The sequence below is a fragment of the Halichoeres trimaculatus genome, unplaced genomic scaffold (genome assembly GCF_033239565.1).
Source record: "Halichoeres trimaculatus isolate MK-OKI-2021-1 unplaced genomic scaffold, fHalTri1.1 fHalTri1_scaffold_14, whole genome shotgun sequence".
Classification (NCBI taxonomy): Eukaryota; Metazoa; Chordata; class Actinopteri; order Labriformes; family Labridae; genus Halichoeres; species Halichoeres trimaculatus.
The window spans coordinates 466085-485833 of NW_027437192.1; the positions used below are offsets into that span (position 1 = coordinate 466085).

At 49.4% G+C, this 19749-nt stretch overlaps 1 protein-coding gene across 1 annotated transcript in view; it reads left to right on the forward strand.

Annotated features, from left to right (window-relative positions):
* Window positions 1-19654, forward strand: part of LOC141802646 (protein MTSS 1-like) — a 31481-nt gene extending 11827 nt beyond the window's left edge. Inside the window, exons 2-15 of the mRNA XM_074686218.1 lie at window positions 1153-1214; window positions 1544-1617; window positions 8833-8917; window positions 10880-10971; window positions 11199-11273; window positions 11625-11636; window positions 11816-11973; window positions 12084-12191; window positions 12318-12415; window positions 12591-12816; window positions 14568-14813; window positions 15560-15706; window positions 15783-15939; window positions 16703-19654. Of these exons, the coding sequence (XP_074542319.1) occupies window positions 1153-1214; window positions 1544-1617; window positions 8833-8917; window positions 10880-10971; window positions 11199-11273; window positions 11625-11636; window positions 11816-11973; window positions 12084-12191; window positions 12318-12415; window positions 12591-12816; window positions 14568-14813; window positions 15560-15706; window positions 15783-15939; window positions 16703-17334 (2172 nt within the window). The 3' untranslated portion in view covers window positions 17335-19654. The remainder of the gene's footprint in view (window positions 1-1152; window positions 1215-1543; window positions 1618-8832; window positions 8918-10879; window positions 10972-11198; window positions 11274-11624; window positions 11637-11815; window positions 11974-12083; window positions 12192-12317; window positions 12416-12590; window positions 12817-14567; window positions 14814-15559; window positions 15707-15782; window positions 15940-16702) is intronic.
* The last annotated feature ends 95 nt before the right edge of the window (window positions 19655-19749 follow it).

The following is a 19749-nucleotide window of genomic DNA, read 5'->3' on the forward strand; positions in this document are numbered from 1 at the left end:
CTGTGGGTGGGACAGAGCTACAGACACACACGACCAAAAAAAAACACAGTTTGAACCAAAAAGGCCAAATATTGGTGCCGATAATCACTCTGTCCCTGATAAACATGCTGTTTGTGACTATAAGACGATTACATGTGACTATAAAAACACATATATAACTACTATATAATTACTAAAATACTATATATGACCATAAAAACTAATATATAACTACAAAGACTTATATATGACTGTGAAACACTACAAAAAAACATTAAAACACCATTAAAATACTATATATGTCTTTAAAAACCTTTATATGATGGTAACAATCCAATATATGACTATAAGAATATTATTTATGACTGTAAAAACCTATATAAACTACTAAAATACTATGTATGACCATAAAATAATGTATGTATATGACTATAAAAATACTTTAATGGCCATAAAAACCTATACATGACTACTAAAGTACTGTATAGCGATAAAAATACTACATATGACTCTGAAAACAGTCAGTCAGCGCGGGGACCTGTGGATCTGTGACCGGTCTGTTGTGTTTTTCACTCTCCTCAGTCTGTGCTGTAGTATTTCATGTTTTCTGGAGGTTTCCTGTTTTGGTTTCCGCTCTGATCGCCTCCAGCTCCTCCTGACCCTAAAACCACAGAGCGGTTCATGTGATGGATGGATCCAGTTTGCTGTTTCCAAAGTTTCTGATCCTGATGCAGAAACAGGTTTAAGAGCTCAAAGCAAAATAAAATCAACAGCTGCTTTGATCCAGCTTTTTTAGTTAAAGCAGTGAAGGAGCAGAAAGAGATGAGATGTTTTAAAAACAGTAAAAACAGCCGAGTTTGGAGAGATGACACCGTGCACCAACTGTCCAATCAGCACGCAGCTTTAGCTCTGATGTTCAGATTATAATCCACGCACAGATCAGAGACTGAACCCAGGCCTGTGTGATGGTCTGCAGCAGAGTAAGAGCTGAGTCCTGATTCAGATCAGTGATGCTCCGGCTGTGACACACTGACCTGATTCAGTCTGCAGACTGACCTGACGAGGGGAGATTACCCAGACACGATCAATCGATCCACGATCCATCCATCCATGGACGAGCTCTGCACAGTCACAGACGTTTAACACGGTTATTAACCATCGATCTGCTTTCAGGGGGGCTACCCGGTGTGGGACGACTTCATCAGCAAGGCCAGCAAGCTGCAGTCACAGCTCAGGTAACACACACACACACACACACTCACACACACACACACACACACACACACACACTGTGCACACACTCATTAACCTCCTGTGGCTGGCAGAGATTAATGATGCCAGCGTTCAGTGGTTATCAGGGCGATGGGTCAGCGGCGGCCTCCACAGACTCTGCAGAGGGTGGAGGTCGCTGGGGGTTATTAGAGGTCAAAGCTGGATACAAACACACACACACACACACACACACACACACACACACACACCTCTCTCCTCTCTTTCTGCTCTGTTAAACATGTTATTTTGTCAGTAAAAGTTGGCGCTCTGACTCGTCTCTTGTGTCTCGCAGGACGACGGTCGTGGCGGTGGCGGCGTTCCTGGACGCCTTCCAGAAGGTGGCTGACCTGGCCACCAACAGCAGAGGTAAGCTGCATGACGTCTGTGAGTTAGTGATGATGTAACGGCGTCTGTTGGCGTCTCAGAGCGGCTGGATGGACCTGATGGTGGACCTCGGACTCAGCTCTCATCGTCCTGGGGGTTTGAACGTCTCTGTGTGGCTTTCTTCTTCTTCTGTGGTATCGATGAACGATCAGAGACGGCTCGCTCAGACAGGTGGAGCTCCTCCTGGATCAGTTGGGGACAGAGCGGTTTGGGTGTGTGTCTTTTTAAATGATTTGTTGGTAAAAAGGAGCGAGTTTCCAGGTTTCTGAGGCAGATGTTGAGACGTAAAAAGTGGATTTTTCAAACAGAGCCAGGTTTCTGATGAGGAGCGTCATTAAAACACGTTTTCCTCTGGGTTGGTTTTTCTTCTGGACGCCGGCGCCGCTCTGATGGGCTGAATTATTGAAGGGAGGAGGTCAGCGTGCCCCCTGCTCAGCTTCCTCCTTCATCAACATGTTTCTACACGGAGGAGGAGAGGAGGCGCAGGGGGAGACACGGAAACACAGAAAACCAGAGAAGAAGAAACAGAAGGATGGAAGGGGGGGGTGTTTTGGTCCAGAAGAGATAAAACCACAGAGATGACGATGAAGAGGTTTAGGAGGCGCTGATGGAGGAGGTGGAGGTAGAGGAGGAGAAAGAGGAGGAGGAAGAGAGCAGATGGTGATGGAAACAGAGAGGAGGATGGAGGAAGATGGATGGAGGGGGGAGGGTCTCTTTGGCCGTCAGGTCCGGCTGACTGCTGCTCCTGGTGGTCATGGCAACAGGATGGAAACGAGAGCAGGACTCTGGACTGAGTGGGATCTGACAGATCCTGTTCCTCAAAACCCTCAAACTGATCCCATCCCAGGATCCAGAACCAGAGGAGGAGGAAGGCTTCAGGGTTTATGTCGGAGGATATTTCAGGATTTTTTCCTTTAAACACAGAGTCAATGAGAAATAAAGACTCAGCTCAGACCTGGACTAAGGCTTGGGTATCAGGTCCGAGCCAGACTTGACTCAGATTCTCTTTTTGTGACTCAGATTTAGCGACTTTACTCCAACACTTTCACCAACAATCACTCAAACAAACTCTGAAAATGTCTGGAGCTGTCTCCTGTTTTCTATACATGTTCCAGGGTGAGCAGCTGCTAACCCTGGAACATGAATAGCAAACTCAGACCTCAGAGACTGTTAAAAAATGGACGTCCTCTCGCTCTGTTCGAGGTGAGGTCTCCACAGAAACTGCTCCCCCTGGTGGCTGGCTGCAGTATAGGTGAAAAACTCTGTCTCCAGTCATTCCAGATGGGCTGTGGTCAAACTTTAAAAATAAAAACACCTGGTGGAAATGTTTCTCTCATCATATGCTGTGAGGATATGAAGATATTATTGGGCTGTGTTGTGTTCCTGACTTTTTTTTATCTGGACAATTATTTTTCTTTAGTTGTCAGAGGTTAAAAACGGGGTTTGACTCGGGTTTAACGATGATTGACAGCTGACGTTCTCGTGTAGTTTTTTAGGGAACAGTAAAATACGTCAGAGGGACAAGAGGAGTGGGTTTCTTCCCGTCGAGGAGGATCTCTGAGCAGCACAGAAACAACCAGAGCAGCATGGAGATAAGACACAGCAGGGGGTCATCCTCTCTACACCTGTTTGTTACCATAGCAACAAGGATTCAGGCCTTAAAGGGCCGGCGACGGCTTCACTGAGGCAGGGGTCACTTCAGCACGTCAACACTGAGGAAGAGGAAGGAGAGGAAGGAGATGGAGGAGAGGAAGGAGAGGAAGGAGAGGAAGGAGAGGAAGGAGGAGGAGGAGGAGGATGTGATGGGGGGGCAGGTAGAGCAGGTGGTCTCAGTTGAGAGAGAGAGATGCTGATGAGACGAAGAGGAGAAAGAAGAGGAGGAACAGGAAATGGTTGTTTCCCCTGGTGATGTGTTCAGGTGCTGCTCAGACAATCCAGGACCCTCCTCTTCAGACAGACGATGAAACGTAGCTGCACCGTGACCCGATGTCTCAGACCCTAAACCTCACCGAGCTACGATCAGGATTTATTCTGTTTTTATCCGTGTGTCTTTTTTTATCTGCAGATTTTTATTTTGTTTTTTTCACAGACTCAGACCCGTGGTCACATTTTGAGCAGGTGTTGATCAGTTTGTCGCAGTGATTTCTGCAGATCTCAGAGTTTCTCCTCTGAGCTGGTTTGTGGTGGACTGACCCCCTGTGCATGCTGCTGCAGAGTGTGTGTGTGTGTGTGAGTGTGAGTGTGTGTTGTTGGGTCACACTCCCTCACAGATGGCCTCCTCTGGCAGCTCCTCCTGTGGTGATGTCATCACAGGCTCAGGTGGCGTGGTGATGTCATTCCTCCAGCTCCTCTGAGGGCGGCGTTCGGTCTGACCAGGTGAGACTTGGTCTGAGGTGTTTCAGCAGGAAGGAGCAGAGCGCCCCCTGCAGGTCAGCGTCATTAGAGCATGACCACGAAGAAACATCAGGAATCTTCTTCTCTGTTTTCACCAGCAGCACTCGCTCTCCTCGAGGGTGAAAATACGACCAAAACCTGGTTTTGACCTTTTTAAACCCTCAGACTGAAAATAAAACCCCGTGGCTCTGAAGAGGTCCAGACCCTGTCAGGGCTCAGACTCTGAACTCAGTCACATCACACACACACACACACACACACACACACACACACACACACACACACACACACACACACAGGAAGAAGGAGCAGGTGATTTCAGTATCAATAATCTGATCACAGCTTCACAGGATCAAGACCAGACCAAGACCAGATCAGACCAAGACCAGATCAGACCGACCATGGACCAGCTCCTCTGTGTGCTCGCTCATTATGGTATGGCGTCACCATGGCAACAGCAGCAGCTGCTGCCTCGTTTGATGTCACACACACTCATTAAGAAACACACACTCATATGTATGGAGCAAACCTGTGTGTGTGTGTGTGTGTGTGTTAACCTGAGGGGTGTGTGTGAATTATTAACACAGCCCACAGCAGGTGAGACAGCCTGTGTTTCTACCTGCTGAACTCTCCTGAGAGGAGACAGGAGGCCACGAGAGACAGACGGGTTCCCCTCAGAGACCCCAGACCCTGTGAGGGTCTGGATCCTCCTGGTGGACCCAGATCTTTGGTTTCTGATTAAAGTGCAGAGCGTGTTGGAAACGCATCAGGGTCTGTAAGGGGCACACACACACACACACACACACACACACACACACACACACACACACACACACGTAACCAGAGAGGAGGGATATTCTGGGGCTGCTATTCAGAGAATCTGAGGACTCTACTGTAAACCCCCTACACACACACACACACACACACACACACACACACACACACACACACACACACACACACACACACACACACACACACACACACACACACACACACACATCATGCATAAGGCATCCTAAGCCTCCTTCCTGGGTCAGTGTGTGTGTGTGTGTGTGTGTGTGTGTGTGTGTGTGTGTGTGTGTGTGTGTGTGTGTGTAGTATCTCTGGACTGTACGACTTGGTCACCCTGAGAGGAGCTGCCAGGAATTCTGTTTACTCCTCTGAAACACTCCTCCAGCTTCACACACACACAGACACACACACACACACACACACACACACACACACACACACACACACACACACACACACATACACACACACACACACACACACACACACACACACACGCTGTGACCCACTTAAAGGAGCATACCAACCAGTGTTTGAATATCTGCAGAGCTATAATTTGGGGGAATGACCCTTTAACGTCTGACGCTGGCTCTGGTTCTTTGAGGTCGGTGCTGGAACCAAACGCTCAGAACCATCAGAACTTTCTGGATGACCCACTGAAAACTGTTTGATTAACTCCATCACTCTGGTCATTTCATCCTCTCTCTGAGCTCCATCAACAGCTGACACTTCCTGTCTCTGAGCTCCATCACCAGCTGACACTTCCTGTCTCTGAGCTCCATCACCACCTGACACTTCCTGTCTCTGAGCTCCATCAACAGCTGACACTTCCTGTCTCTGAACTCCATCACCAGCTGACACTTCCTGTCTCTGAGCTCCATCACCAGCTGACACTTCCTGTCTCTGAGCTCCATCACCAGCTGACACTTCCTGTCTCTGAGCTCCATCACCAGCTGACACTTCCTGTCTCTGAGCTCCATCACCACCTGACACTTCCTGTCTCTGAGCTCCATCACACCTGACACTTCCTGTCTCTGAGCTCCATCACCAGCTGACACTTCCTGTCTCTGAGCTGATGAGGAAGTTTGACCCCTTTCTTCTTCTTCTTCGTTGGTTTTTCTGGTTTTCACGTCAGAAACTCAGATGATGGTGTTTCTATGTTTTTATCTGAATAAAAAGTTTTTTTTATTTTTAATCAAAGAAAAGTTTCTGCTGAGCTTCAAATCAGAGTCACTCTGTGTTCGCTCTCTGCTGTCTGTGTGACCTTTGACCTTTGACCCTGGGCTGCAGCGTTTCTCAGGTTCCTCTCTGAGTGTTTGTGTAGTCCTCCCTCTGACCTCCCTCTGACCTCCCTCTGACCTCACTGTGACCTCACTGTGACCCAGCACCAGACCTTTAAAACCTCTAAAACCTCTAAAACCTCTAAAACCTCTAAAACCTGGACCTCCACGGAGCTGATCTGACTCCAGGTCTCAGATTTCTGTAACAAACTCCCAGGAGGACCAGGACCTCCATCCTCTGAGGGGAGCAGAGGAGGAGGAGGAGGAGGAGGAGGAGGAGGAGGAGGAGGAGGTTTCCCTCAGAGTCTGGTCTGACCTGGATCCTGCTGGTCTCTGTGAGGAGCAGCTTTAAATAGGTCCATCAGCAGGCGAGTCCGGTTCCTGCAGGGTCACAGTCGATTCATCTGATCGAGCGACCTGCTGTGTGTGTGTGTGTGTGTGTGTGTGTGTGTGTGTGTGTGTGTGTGTGTGTGTGTGTGTGTGTGTGTGTGTGTGTGTGTGTGTGTGTGTGTGAGTGTGTGTGTGTGTCCGTGTGTGTGTGTGTGTGTGTGTGTGTGTGTGTGTGTGACCTGGTTCTCGGGGACTCAGTCTCTCTCTGACCTGCAGCTGCAGACTGAACAGGCTCACAGCCTCTCAGACCGGATCAGAGTCCAGAGGAAGACCTGGTCCGAGGGACTCAGGCCCAGACAGTGGACTCTCTATCTTCCCAAGGCTCCTGAGGTCTGAGAAACTGGACCATGGTCAGAGAGCTGTACTGTCAGAGAGTCAGGGTGGGGGGTCAAAGACAGACTCTGGTCACACCTCAGTCCTTATCCATCAGATCCTCATCTGGACCTCTCTGAGGAGGTCTCTGTGGAGGTCTCTGAGGAGGTCTCTGAGGAGGTCTCTCCGGTCCTGCTCAGGTGGTGGAGGTTCAGGGACAGGCTGTGTTGGACTCCTTCCTCCTCCTGTCTTTGCTCCTGTCACAGTTTTTAGTTTCCGTCTTTGCTGAAGTGTTGTTGGTGTGTCTGTGTGATCAGAGCTCAGTCTGAGACGTGTCTTCTGCCGTCTCAAAGGTCTCCAGCTCTAAAACCAGCTCAGGATTTGGACTGAGACTCTGGTTGTGGTTTAAGACGAACACCAAACACCAGCTTCTCTTCGTCTCTTGAAAATAATTCGTTTTGAGTCTTTTCATCCTGAAACTTCATCAGGGACGTTCACGCTGACTCCTCTAACCCGTCAGAGGACAAGAGGAGTCTAAAGACCTGAATCCAGAGGCTCCCCTGTGAGGACCACTTGCTGGGTGTGGATCATAGCGCCCCCTGTGGTCAGAAACTACACTGTTGTTAAACAGGATAAAGACTCCATTTCCCATGAGCACCATCACCCACAGTGATGAAGACGTGACTCCTCTCAGGACCAGCTTTTCATGTTCACTTTTCTTTGCTGATCTTTCCCAGGATGCAAAGCGGCGAGGTGATGTATTTAATGGTGGTTATGCAGAACTTTATTTTGAAAGTTTAAGTTTAAGACTTCCTGTTTGACCCGTCAGTGGATACATTCAGAACGATCACTCTCTGATAATCTCACTTTAACCCTGGATCAGGAATAAGATCTGTGTCTGAGTTTCTCCTTCAAACTTCTTCATCCTGATAAGTTCCTCTTTTCTGATGGGTCCTTCATCATCATCATCATCATCATCATCATCATCATCATCATCATCATCATCATCATCATCATCATCAGCATCATCATCATCATCATCATCCACAGGCAGACAGAGAGGGTCTGCAGAGGAGATGAGGAGAGGAGACAAGGAGGGATGGGGTGAGGAGAGGAGAGGCTGAGTTGTCAGTGGTGCATTGCAGTGCTCCTACCCCACCCTACACACACACACACACACACACACACACACACACACACACGTGTTTACGGTTTACGGTGTGTGATCATGGCGTCCTGAGCAGGAAGACAAACGTCTCTAAGAATCTGGAGACATTTTTGTTTTGAGCAGAGTGTGTGTGTGTGTGTGTGTGTGTGTGTGTGTGTGTGTGTGTGTGTGTGTGTGTGTGTGTGTGTGTGTGTGTGTGTGTGTGTGTGTGTGTGTGTGTGTGTGTGTGTGTGGTTGGACCTCCAGGCTGACAGGCTGAGCTCTGCTGAACTCTCCCCCAGGAGGGAGCTCTCTGTGTGGGGCAGAGCGGGGACCATCTGGCCCCTCTGGGAGCCTGTGGAGCTTCTGCTGCAGAGACCGTGGGCTCTGGATCAGGTCTGACGCCGCCCTGCTGGAGTGTCCTTGAGCAGAGGGACAGGCTCAGAGTGTGTGTTGGTTACAGAGTGTGTGTCGTGCTGACCTCTGACCCCTGAGTGTGTGAGGCCCTGAGGCTGTGTCCCGTCAGGTTGGAGCGTCAGGAGATGATGCTATGAAACAGTTCCTTAAACATTAATCTGCATTTTATTTTGAAAATACCTCTTCTTACTTCCTGTCGTTAGGTCAGTGTTTCTGTTTGATCAGAGGAAGCTAATGTGCTAACAGCTGTTAGCGCTCAGCCTGAATCCAGGGTTTCCTCCTCGTGTCACAGCTTCTGTTTCTGCGGACGATGTTTCTCTCCTGTCAGAGACAAATCGTTTCCTCGTTTAGAGACCAAACATTAGGAACTGAGCTCTGATAATCTGTGTTTTTATTCCATAATCCCCTGGTCTGAGTGTTAATCTGTGATCTCTCTGACTGATCGTCTCCTCTGTGTTTCAGGAGGAACCAGAGACATCGGCTCAGCCCTCACCAGGATGTGTATGAGGCACCGCAGCATCGAGGCCAAGCTCCGCCAGTTCTCCATGTGAGTGTGTGTGTGTGTGTGTGTGTGTGTGTGTGTGTGTGTGTGTGTGTGTGTGTGTGTGTGTGTGTGTGAGTGTGTGTGTGTGTGGAACAGGTGTAGCATCTCCTCCCAGCTCTCCATGGCAACCTGCTCCTCCTCCTCCTCCTCCTCCTCCTCCTGCTCCCTCCATCCATCCCTCTGATCTGTTCATTTCTTCACCTTCAGCCTCAAACATCGACCCTTCCTCTCAGTTACTGCTGAGTTCATCTCTCCTCCTGCTCTCCGTCCAGCTTCCTTTCCTCCTCTTCCTCACCTTCCTCCTCCTCCTCCTCTTCCTCCTCTTCCTCCCTCTGCACGAGTCCATTATTTCTCCCTGAGTGGAGGAGGAGTCAGTCAGGCTGAAAGGAGACGCTGAGACCTCCAGCTGAGTCGTTACGCAGAGAGGCAGAGCTCTGAGACACACACACACACACACACACACACACACACACACACACACACACACACACACACACACACACACACACACACACACACACACACACACACACTCACTCACACAGAAAAAAAAATGTCTCCACCTTCATCATCCTCAGGTTTCTGTTAAACTCTTCATCCTGATCAGTTTCAGTCTGGACCAAAGAGTCAGAGTCAGATTTTCTTTGTTTACATCGTCTCAAAGCTTCTAGATCTGCTCATTTTAAACCTCTGCCCCCTGCTGTTTGTCAGGGAGAATACAGGCTCCCGTTAAAGCTCCACAGATTATTTTCTTTGATAAAAATCCAGATTCAGTGTCGACATTCTGCTCAGTTATTATGTTGGACGTGTCCAGTAGCAGTCAAAAGATTTAGAGCTGCTCAGTTTCTCTAGTTTTTATTCAAAGTCAGTTTAAGTCCACTGGACGTCTGGACATGATGCAGAAGTGAAGAACTGAGAAATGATGAAGGTTTATAATTCTACGGAACGGCCCTTTAACACCTTACAGTTGCTGTCCTGCAGAGATGCAGATTGATCAAACCTTTAAAGTTGGTGCCGTGGGTTCCTCCAGGTGTCTGAGTTTTTCTGAGTCCTTCCCCATCTCTGTGGTTAGGAGCTGGATCTGGAAATGTTCTAGAAACAGAGGAACATTCTGGATCCTGGAAACAATCTGTCATGTTGGGAACAATCTAGATTTCTGAAACTGTTCCACATTTCTGCTGTCGTTCCAGAATACTATCAGTGTTCTAAATTCTGGAGACATTCTAGATTCTTGCTGAAATTTTAAAAAAATAAATAGAAAATCTAGAACCCTGGGGTCAGAGTAGATTTCTGATTCTATTCTAGAAACAGAGGAACATTCTGGAATTCAGGTCATGATCTAGAATCCTGGAGACGTTCAATGACTCTGTTCACATTCTAGAACTGTGAAACAGTTCCACAGCTCTCATGTCATTCCAGAATAAAACTGGTGTTCTACAATTCTGCTGACATTCAAAAATCAGGAAGAGGTCTGGCAGAGCCAAACAAGAACCAGAACCAGAGGACCAGTTTCTGAGAGTCCCAGTCTCAGCTTCAGTTACAGTGAAGAGGAGACTCTGACAGGTCAGACTGCAGAGAGAAAGACCTCCATCACTGGGACAGAGACCACAGAGGAAGAACCAGAGACTGGACCATCAGAGACCCCCAACAGACTCCTGAAGACCGGACCATGAAGCTGGGACCAGGGAACCAAAGTCTGAACTCTCTGCTCCATCATCAGGTTCCTGTAGATCATCTGTAGATGGTTCCTCAGTCTGTGCGCCGAACCTGGAGGACGCCAAGGACACGATCTCCAGACATCTCCTCACACACACGCAACACACGATCACCAAGTCAGTTTAACTAACCAGGGTTAACAAGAGTGTGTGTGTGTGTGTGTGTGTGTGTGTGTGTGTGTGTGTGTGTGTGTGTGTGTGTGTGTGTGTGTGTGTGTGTGTGTGTGTGTGTGTGTGTGTGTGTGTGCAGGGTGTTTCTGGACTGTCTGATCAACCCTCTCCAGGAGCAGATGGAGGAATGGAAGAGAGTCGCCAACACGCTGGACAAAGACCACGCCAAAGGTTCACACACACTGATACACACACTGATACACTGATACACACACTGATACACACACTGATACACACACTGATACACACACTGATACACACACTAACACACCAACACACTGAAACACAGCGGTCAGTTTTTACTGTTGAAGCCATTTCTGCCTCCTCATGGTCCATCCATCTCTTTGTGTGTGTGTGTGTGTGTGTGTGTGTGTGTGTGTGTGTGTGTGTGTGTGTAGAGTATAAGAAGGCTCGTCAGGAGATCAAGAAGAGGTCGTCGGACACTCTGAAGCTGCAGAAGAAAGCAAAGAAAGGTTCGACCGTCTGCTCCCTGTTATTAAACATCATACAGACAGCAGTGTGTGTGTGTGTGATTACACTCCCTCTGAGTGTGTGTGTGTGTCAGAGTGTGTCTGTGGAGGGGAATGTGTGTGTCAGTGTGAGTCAGTTTTAATTAAAGGGTTTGTGGTTTTTATGGGATCAGAAAGTTTCTTCAAAGTCAGTGAACGAATGAAAAGAGGATTAAAACTTAACGTTCTCCTTTCTCAACTTTCCCCTCTGCTCCTCCTGCTCCTCCTGCTCCTCCTGCTCCTCCTCCTGCTCCTCCTCCTGCTCCTCCTCCTCTTCCTGGTCTGTGGCGTCCCATCATGCTCTGCTGCGTCCAGCTGATGTTTTTGGTGAGTGAATAAACCCTCTTCTCCTCTTCCTCTGACGCTCTGACCCGTGGAAACACTGAGACTCATCCAGTCCTCTGATCGAAACGTTTAGTCTGAGAGAAAAACCTCTGTGTGTGTGTGTGTGTGTGTGTGTGTGTGTGTGTGTGTGTGTGTGTGTGTGTGTGTTTGATGGCGCCCAGGCCGTGGGGACCTGCAGCCTCAGCTGGACAGCGCCATGCAGGACGTGAGCGACAGATACCTGCTGCTGGAGGAGACGGAGAAGCAGGCGGTGAGGAAGGCGCTGGTGGAGGAGAGGAGCCGCTTCTGCTGCTTCGTGTCCATGCTGAGGCCCGTGGTGGTGAGGCACACACACACACACACACACACACACACACACACACACACACTCTCTTCAGCTGTGTTCAGATGTGTCCTCGATGTGTGTGTGTGTGTGTGTGTGTGTGTCAGGAGGAGGAGATGTCCATGCTGGGGGAGATCACTCACCTCCAGACTCTGACCGACGACCTGAAGACTCTGACCATGGACCCTCACAAGCTGCCGGCCTCCAGCGAGCAGGTTTCCATCCTCTTCCTCCTCTTCCTCCTCTTCCTCCTCTTCCTCCTCTTCCTCCTCTGATCCAGGTCTCATTGAATGTAACCTCTCTTACCCCCCCCCCCCCCCCCCCCCCCCCCCCCTCTCCAGGTGATCGTGGACCTGAAGGGCTCTGAGTGCACCTGGACCTACCAGACTCCGCCCTCGTCCCCCAGCACCACCGTCTCCAGGAAGTCCAGCATGTGCAGGTTGGTGACCGTGGTTTCATTCCTCCTCCTGTCTGCACTCTGCTGCCCCCTGTGGTCAGAGAGGGAACTGCACTCAGGTCCCATCAGTCTGAGAGCAAACAGGAAGTTGTTAACGTCTGACAGAGCGCCCTCCGTCCTCTGACCTCCTGTTTCCTGTCCGTGCGTCTGTCTGCAGCAGTCTGAACAGCGTCAACAGCAGCGACTCTCGCTCCAGCGGCTCCCACTGCCACTCCCCCACCTCTCATTTCCGCTACCGCGCCTCCTCCTCCGCCTCCTCCTCGGTGCTCCCTCAGCAGACGCCGGCCCGCCTCTCCTCAGTCTCCTCCCACGACTCGGGCTTCATCTCACAGGACGCCTTCCAGTCCAAGTCGCCCTCGCCAATGCCTCCAGAGAGCTCACAGGTAGGGAGCACGTGCACAAACACTCCTGTGATTGGACGTTCTCAGAGCGGAGGAGGACGAGGACACATCAGCACACACACACACACACACACACACACACTCACACACACACACACACACCTTCATCAGAGTCTGGTCCACGACCCCTCCAACACCCTGGACAGATCCAGATTAGCAGACCGAACCGAAGGGTACACTTTGGAGAAAACTTTAATTCTCTGGATCAGGACGTGCTCCAGTTCAGGAGCAGGACGCTCAGAAAACACCAACAACTGAGTGAAAAGTCTGATACCTGGAGCTAAAGGTTAAAATATGACCTAAATACTAAAATATGAGCTAAAGGCCAAAATATGAGCTAAAGGATAAAATATAAGCTCCGGGCTAAAGTGTGAGCTAAAGTGTAATACATAAGCCTAAGGGTAAAATATAAGCTAAAGGATAAATTATGCGCTAAAGGCTAAAATATGAGCTTAAGGCTAAAACATGAGCTAAAAGCTAAAATATGAGCTGAAGGCTAAAACATGAGCTAAAAGCTAAAAAACTCTCTTAGGACCAAAACAGGAGCTAAAGGCTCAAACATGTTTTAAAGGCTAAAACACAAGGTAAAGGCTTAAACATGAGCTAAAGGCTAAACATGAGATTAAGGCTTAAATATGAGCTAAAGGCTAAACTCAGGTTAATCTGTGCTAATGTTGGCTCCAACCCACAGTCAGCAGTTATTCTGCAGTGGTCTGTTCAAACTTGAGAGTCTATCAATAAAATGAAGAGCCAGGTTCCGTTAGCTCTGCTTGGTGAGGTTGGAGTTGGTAGATGAGCTCTGGTAGGACAGAACCAGGATTCACTAACGTTACACGTTACAGACACGTCTCAGAGCACCGGGCTGTGAGGAGAGAGAAATATAGCAGCTGCTAAACTACGCTACAAACTGACAAAGTTAGCTTGTTGACAGGTTACAAAGAGTAGATCTACCTAACTGTTGATAAATACCTTACCTCGAGGTGCCACCAGAGGGCGACATCTGATGACATGTTTCTCCTTCCACCAACAGCCGCTGACTGACAGTCACCCAGTTTGTTTTCAGGATGTTTCTCTGTCTCCTCCTCCTGCTCAGCTTCTTTTTTTTGCTTCTTCTTCTTCTGTTTTTCTGCTTCAGCTTCTTCTTCTTCTGTTTTTCTGCTTCAGCTTCTTCTTCTTCTGTTTTTCTGCTTCAGCTTCTTCTTCTTCTGTTTTTCTGCTTCAGCTTCTTCTTCTTCTGTTTTTCTGCTTCAGCTTCTTCTTCTTGTGTTTGTTTGACGCTGTGGTTTCTTTTTCTCTGCTGCTGACCTGTTACTAACCTGTTCATGCTTCTTCTGCTTCCTTCTGTTTCTGCTCCTCCCACCGCTGTGCATCCTATCTGTGTGTGTGTGTGTGTGTGTGTGTGTGTGTGTGTGTGTGTGTGTGTGTGTGTGTGCGCTCTGCATGGCTCTGCGGCAGTCCTGTGTGTCTCCTTTACCTTCTGAGTGTGTCAGTGAGGACTCTTCCTCCTCCTCCTCTTCCTCCTCCTCACCCTCACACAGCCAGCCCCGCTCTGGGCTTCAACAGGTGAACACAACCATGTGACTTACACACACACACACACACACACACACACACACACACACACACACACACACACACACACACACACACACACACACACACACAGAGTCCCAGGAACTTTTTCCCGTCACGCTCGTTGTCTTTGATCGTCTCCATCCTCCACTCACCCTCAGTTATCCAATGGTTTTGAGCATCACGCTGCCCTCTGTCTGCACGGAGTGGTACTGCAGGCCCAGGACTCCCTCCTCCTCCATCCATACTTCACCTCCTCCTCCTCCACCTCCTCCTCTCCCATCTCCTCGCCCTCCTACTCCTCTGTGTCTCCATCCTGGTCCTGGGGAGGTCGTCCTGGAGACTTCCCCGCTCTCAGTCCTCCAGGGTCAGGATCCAGCCCGTCATCCAGAGTCCTGTCCTGGAAGGTTTGATCCTCACCTCCTCACCTCCTCACCTCCTCATCTCCTCACCTCCTCCTTCCTCATTCCTCTTCACCTTGTTTCTGTCCTTTCATCCTGATTTTTCTTCCTTCAAACTTTGAACACAAACACTCGACTCAGCTCTGAGATCCACACATTTTGAAGCCGATTAATGATCGTTAAAACATTAAATGTTAAACAGTTAATTCACTGAAACTTCATTAAAACAAACATTAATCATTAAATAATTAAAGTTAAAACCTGAGATGTGTTTTTGTCTCCAGCTTCACATTAAAACATGTTTCAGATTTTTTCTTCATGAAGCTGGAAAATAAAATGAATTCCTGCGTCTGATGATGTTTAATCAGGAAGTGTTAATTAACACTGAGCAGGTCGTCTGATCGATTTATTGATCGATTTATTGATCAGTTATTGATCAGTTATTGATCAGTTATCAATCAGTTATCAATCAGTTATTGATCAGTTATTGATCAGTTATTGATCAGTTATCAATCAGTTATTGATCAGTTATCAATCAGTTATCAATCAGTTATTGATCAGTTATTGATCAGTTATTGATCAGTTATTGATCAGTTATCGATCAGTTATTGATCAGTTATCGATCAGTTATCAATCAGTTATTGATCAGTTATCAATCAGTTATCAATCAGTTATTGATCAGTTATTGATCATTAAAACTCCCTCAGAGTCTGAGACCAGGGTCAGGCTCTAAATCTGGTCTGTCTCTGCAGGACTGGGCCAAACCGGGTCCCTACGAGCAGGGGACGGTCAACACCCTGAAGAGGAGCAGGGACAGGAGGGAGACTACAGATCCCAGCAGCCACCTGGGCGCTGACATCACCACACCTGGAGAGGAGGCCCAGGGGGTCAAAGTGAAGGTAACCTGAGCCCAGACCTCAGGGGACTGACCCTGATCAGGGATGTGGTTTCTGATAGTCCGTGTGTCTCCGTCAGGAGGACCGGGAGGCCCACGAGGAGCTGGTCCGGGTCCTGGCTAAAGGTCTCCGTCTGGACATCCACGGATCCAGCAGAGACTCCCTGCAGGGCTCCAGCGGGTACAGCAGCCAGACCAACACCCCCTGCTGCTCCGAGGACACCATCCCCTCCCAAGGTGGGCCCACCTGGACCCCAGACCACAGATCCCAGACCACAGATCTCAGACCACCGACACCAGACCCCAGACCCCAGATCCCAGACCACAGATCTCAGACCACCGACACCAGACCCCAGACCCCAGACCCCAGACCACAGATCTCAGACCACCGACACCAGACCCCAGACCCCAGACTCAAGACCCCAGACCCCAGACCCAAGACCCCAGACCCCAGACCACAGATCCCAGACCCCAGACCCCAGATCCCAGACCCCAGACCCCAGACCCCAGACCCCAGACCACAGACCCCAGACCCCAGATCCCAGACCCCAGACCCCAGACCACAGACCACAGACCACAGACCACAGACCACAGACCCTAGACCACCACAAAAACACTTTAAAAAAACAGGTTTTCATAATTGTTGAATAAAAGAAGTCATGGGTCAGTTTTTATGTTTGTTTTTATTTATTTTTTATTTTATTATTGTTGAGTTTAAAGTGAGGGTTTAGTCTTTGTTTTTATTCCAAACACACGTTCACATACACACTCAAATCCATACATTAATTATCTGTTCACACACACGTCAGGGCTGGGAGATAAAATCAGTTTATTGTAGTTTTGTGATTTTTAGTTAAATGATTTTATTTTGTGACTTTTTGTTAAAAAACGTTGTTTTAAATCACTGGTTTCAGTGTTTTTAATCAGCTGAGTTGGAAAGCGTTGATGTCTGACCCCTGGGTAAATCCCCGTTCGTCCCTGACGCTCTCTCTCTCCTCAGTGTCCGACTGTGACTACTACTCGGTGGGCGTGGACCCAGACGGCGAGCAGCCGGCGTCCTCGGACCTGGACAAGTCCTCCACCATCCCCAGGAACAGTGACATCACTCAGTCCTACCGCCGCATGTTCCAGTCCAAACGCCCCGCCTCCACCGCCGGCCTGCCCTCACACCCCTCCGCCACCATCACTCCAGGGGTCGCCACCATCCGAAGAACGCCGTCCTCCAAACCCAACCTGCGGCGGCCCTCTGGGGGCCTCAGCTTGGGCCCCATCCCCATCAAGCCCCCCATGATCCCCGTGAAGACCCCGACCGTCCCCGAGCACCCCGGGTTCCCCAGCAGGTCCTCGGAGGACGGACACACGCCTCGGACGCCGCTCAGCCCCCTGACACCGGGGGGCGGAGGGTCGCCGAAGTCCGGCCTCTGGCTGAGCCAGCACGCCACCGAGGGATCAGACCCCCCCACGCCGCCACCTCAGCCCAGCGGGCGCGTGGAGTGGGACCGCGGGTACCTGCCCGAGCTGCTGGAGGAGGCGGAGTACGGGGAGGTGGAGGACTACCTGACCGCCATACGGCGAGGAGTCCGGCTCAAGAAGACGACCACCAACGACCGGTCGGCGCCGATCATCCACTGAGAGGAGCGAGGGGGCGTGGCTAAGTGTGACCACGACTAAAGACACACACACAGGTTCCCCTGAGACCCTGGTCCAGACACGCCCCAGTACCCCGGAGGAAGGAGAGGAGCAGCGAGGAACGCAGGTCGTTACGTTGGTGCCAAACGAAACCGTTTCTGCGTCTTCGGATCAGAACCAGCGAGGAACGAGCAGAACTCCTCTAGCGTCAGGAGGATTTTATAAAGTGATAGAGACGGAACGACCCGGAAGGTTTCACGTCCTGAAAGTATAAAACCTCAGAGTCAGACTGGTCTGAGGGACCCCAGAGACCCAGAGGCCAAATCTCCCACAATGCCGTGCTCCAGGCGTGGGTTTGACGTTTGCAGTGTTGGAAAAAAGAATCTGATGGAGCGACGAGTATTTCACGAGATCAGATCATCGTTTGTACATATTTATATCTGACGTGTTGGTTTGTCCTCATCCCGCCGTGGCCCCGCCCCCGGAAAGTGCCAAACGCCTCGAGCGCTGAGCGATGACTTCCTGTGGAGACGTCACTGACTGTTAGAGCTCATTAAACAGGACATGGACCTGAGAGGTCAAAGGTCAGACCTGGTTCTGACCATCAGATCAGGCTCTGGTAGAAATGTGGTTTGTGTCAAACTGAGGACGATGAGAGTCCCTGAAACAAAGTCAGACCATCAGCTGTTTTTAGTCCTCGGTGTCTCTCCAGAGATCTTTAAAGCTCCCATCTCCTGCTCCTTTCCTCAGTTTAATCTGGATCACTGATGTCTTCATGAAATGGTAGTAACATGTCTTGGTCCAAAAAGCCAATAAATCAAGCACAGCAGCATTGTTTCCAGGCTCTCATAGCCCCTCTGTTCAGAACGCTCTGATTTAGTGGGCGTGGCCTTCATATGTAAATGAGCCACCGCTGATACCGCCCCGCTCTTCCACGTCACTGAGAGCGGCGCCACGAGCTCCGAGTGCACAATGTTTAGAAAACAGAGAAGCTCGTTTACCGTAACATTACAGGCTAAAACAACAGGCTAACTGCAGCTAAAGTTAGCATCCTGAAGCTAACACAGAGACAGGGGGGACACTGAGGAAAAGCTCTTCCATCTGCTCCACAGCACACAGCATTTAAAATACTCACATTTCCAGGGTCCCAGGTTTGTTGGAGGATGGTTGGTAATGCGCCTGGATTCAGGACCAGTCTATTGGCTAGCCCTCTGTTGGACTGTCCAAAGTTGGAAAAGCAGTTGGCCGTGAAGTGACTAGCACACACATGCTCAGTTTTACTGAGTGTAGCTGGAACATTTCCTGATAAATGAACTCTAGACACTTAGTCTGTCTTCTTCTGAGATGGGAAGCTTGAGCATGGAGCTATGTGGCTGTTTACAGCCAAAAACAGAGCAGTGATGGCTCTTCAACTTTGGGATTCTCCTCCTGGGGAGGGGGTTTGGGGGTATCTGCTCCAGTGAACCAATCAGGTTAGACTTGCTCCTGATTGGTCAAAAAAGGGAATCCCTGACATCAGCAAATCCTCAAAATCCAAACAGCTGGTTTTAGGTCAGGATTTTACATTAACAAGCTCTACTAAGAACAGGTTTGGTCATTAAATATCACATTTTGTGGGCTGGGAGGAAAGACAAAGACCCACACATTTCACTAAAAGACTTAATAAAGTGATTTTTGCAGAATATGGGACCTTTAAAGATAAGACAGAAAGATGAAGCTGAAGTTTTCCTGTCCTCCAAACGTTCCTCAGTGGCTCTCAGCGCTCTCTGCCGTGGTGTTGAACGTCTCTACCAGAGATTAAATTTAGTCACTCAGAGAAACTGGATCCTTGTTCTTTAATCTGTGCCGTGGTTCCTCAGACTCTGAATCCATCGTTGGTCTGTTTGATGTTTGCCTGTCCTCCTGAAGCCTCCTGTGGCTCCTGTGGCTCAGTGTGACCCACTCTTCAGTCTGTGGTGCTAATAGAGAGCTAGCTGCAGTGACGTAGCGGTAACGTGTTCACCTGTCGCCATGGAAACCGTGATAACAGACGGTGACTTCCTGCTGTGCAATAACCTCAATAACCTGTTAGAGTCTGAGCTTCATGGCAGACACAGCCATGATCAGCTGATCCCCGGTCTGATCTGATCTGGTCTGGTCTGATCTGGTCTGGTCTAGTTTGATCTGGTCTCTGGTCTGTAATCTGGTCTGTGTTGCTGTGACATAGAGAAACCAGCAGAGCTAGACTTCCTGTTAATCCAGAGCCTTTGTCTCAGATTATTAATCTATTTATTCTTTTCTACTCCTCCTGCTCCTCCTGGTCTCCTTGCTCCTCCTGCTCCTCCTGGTCTCCTTGCTCCTCCTGGTCTCCTTGCTCCTCCTGGTCTCCTTGCTCCTCCTGCTCCTCCTGGTCTCCTTGCTCCTCCTCCTCTCCTTGCT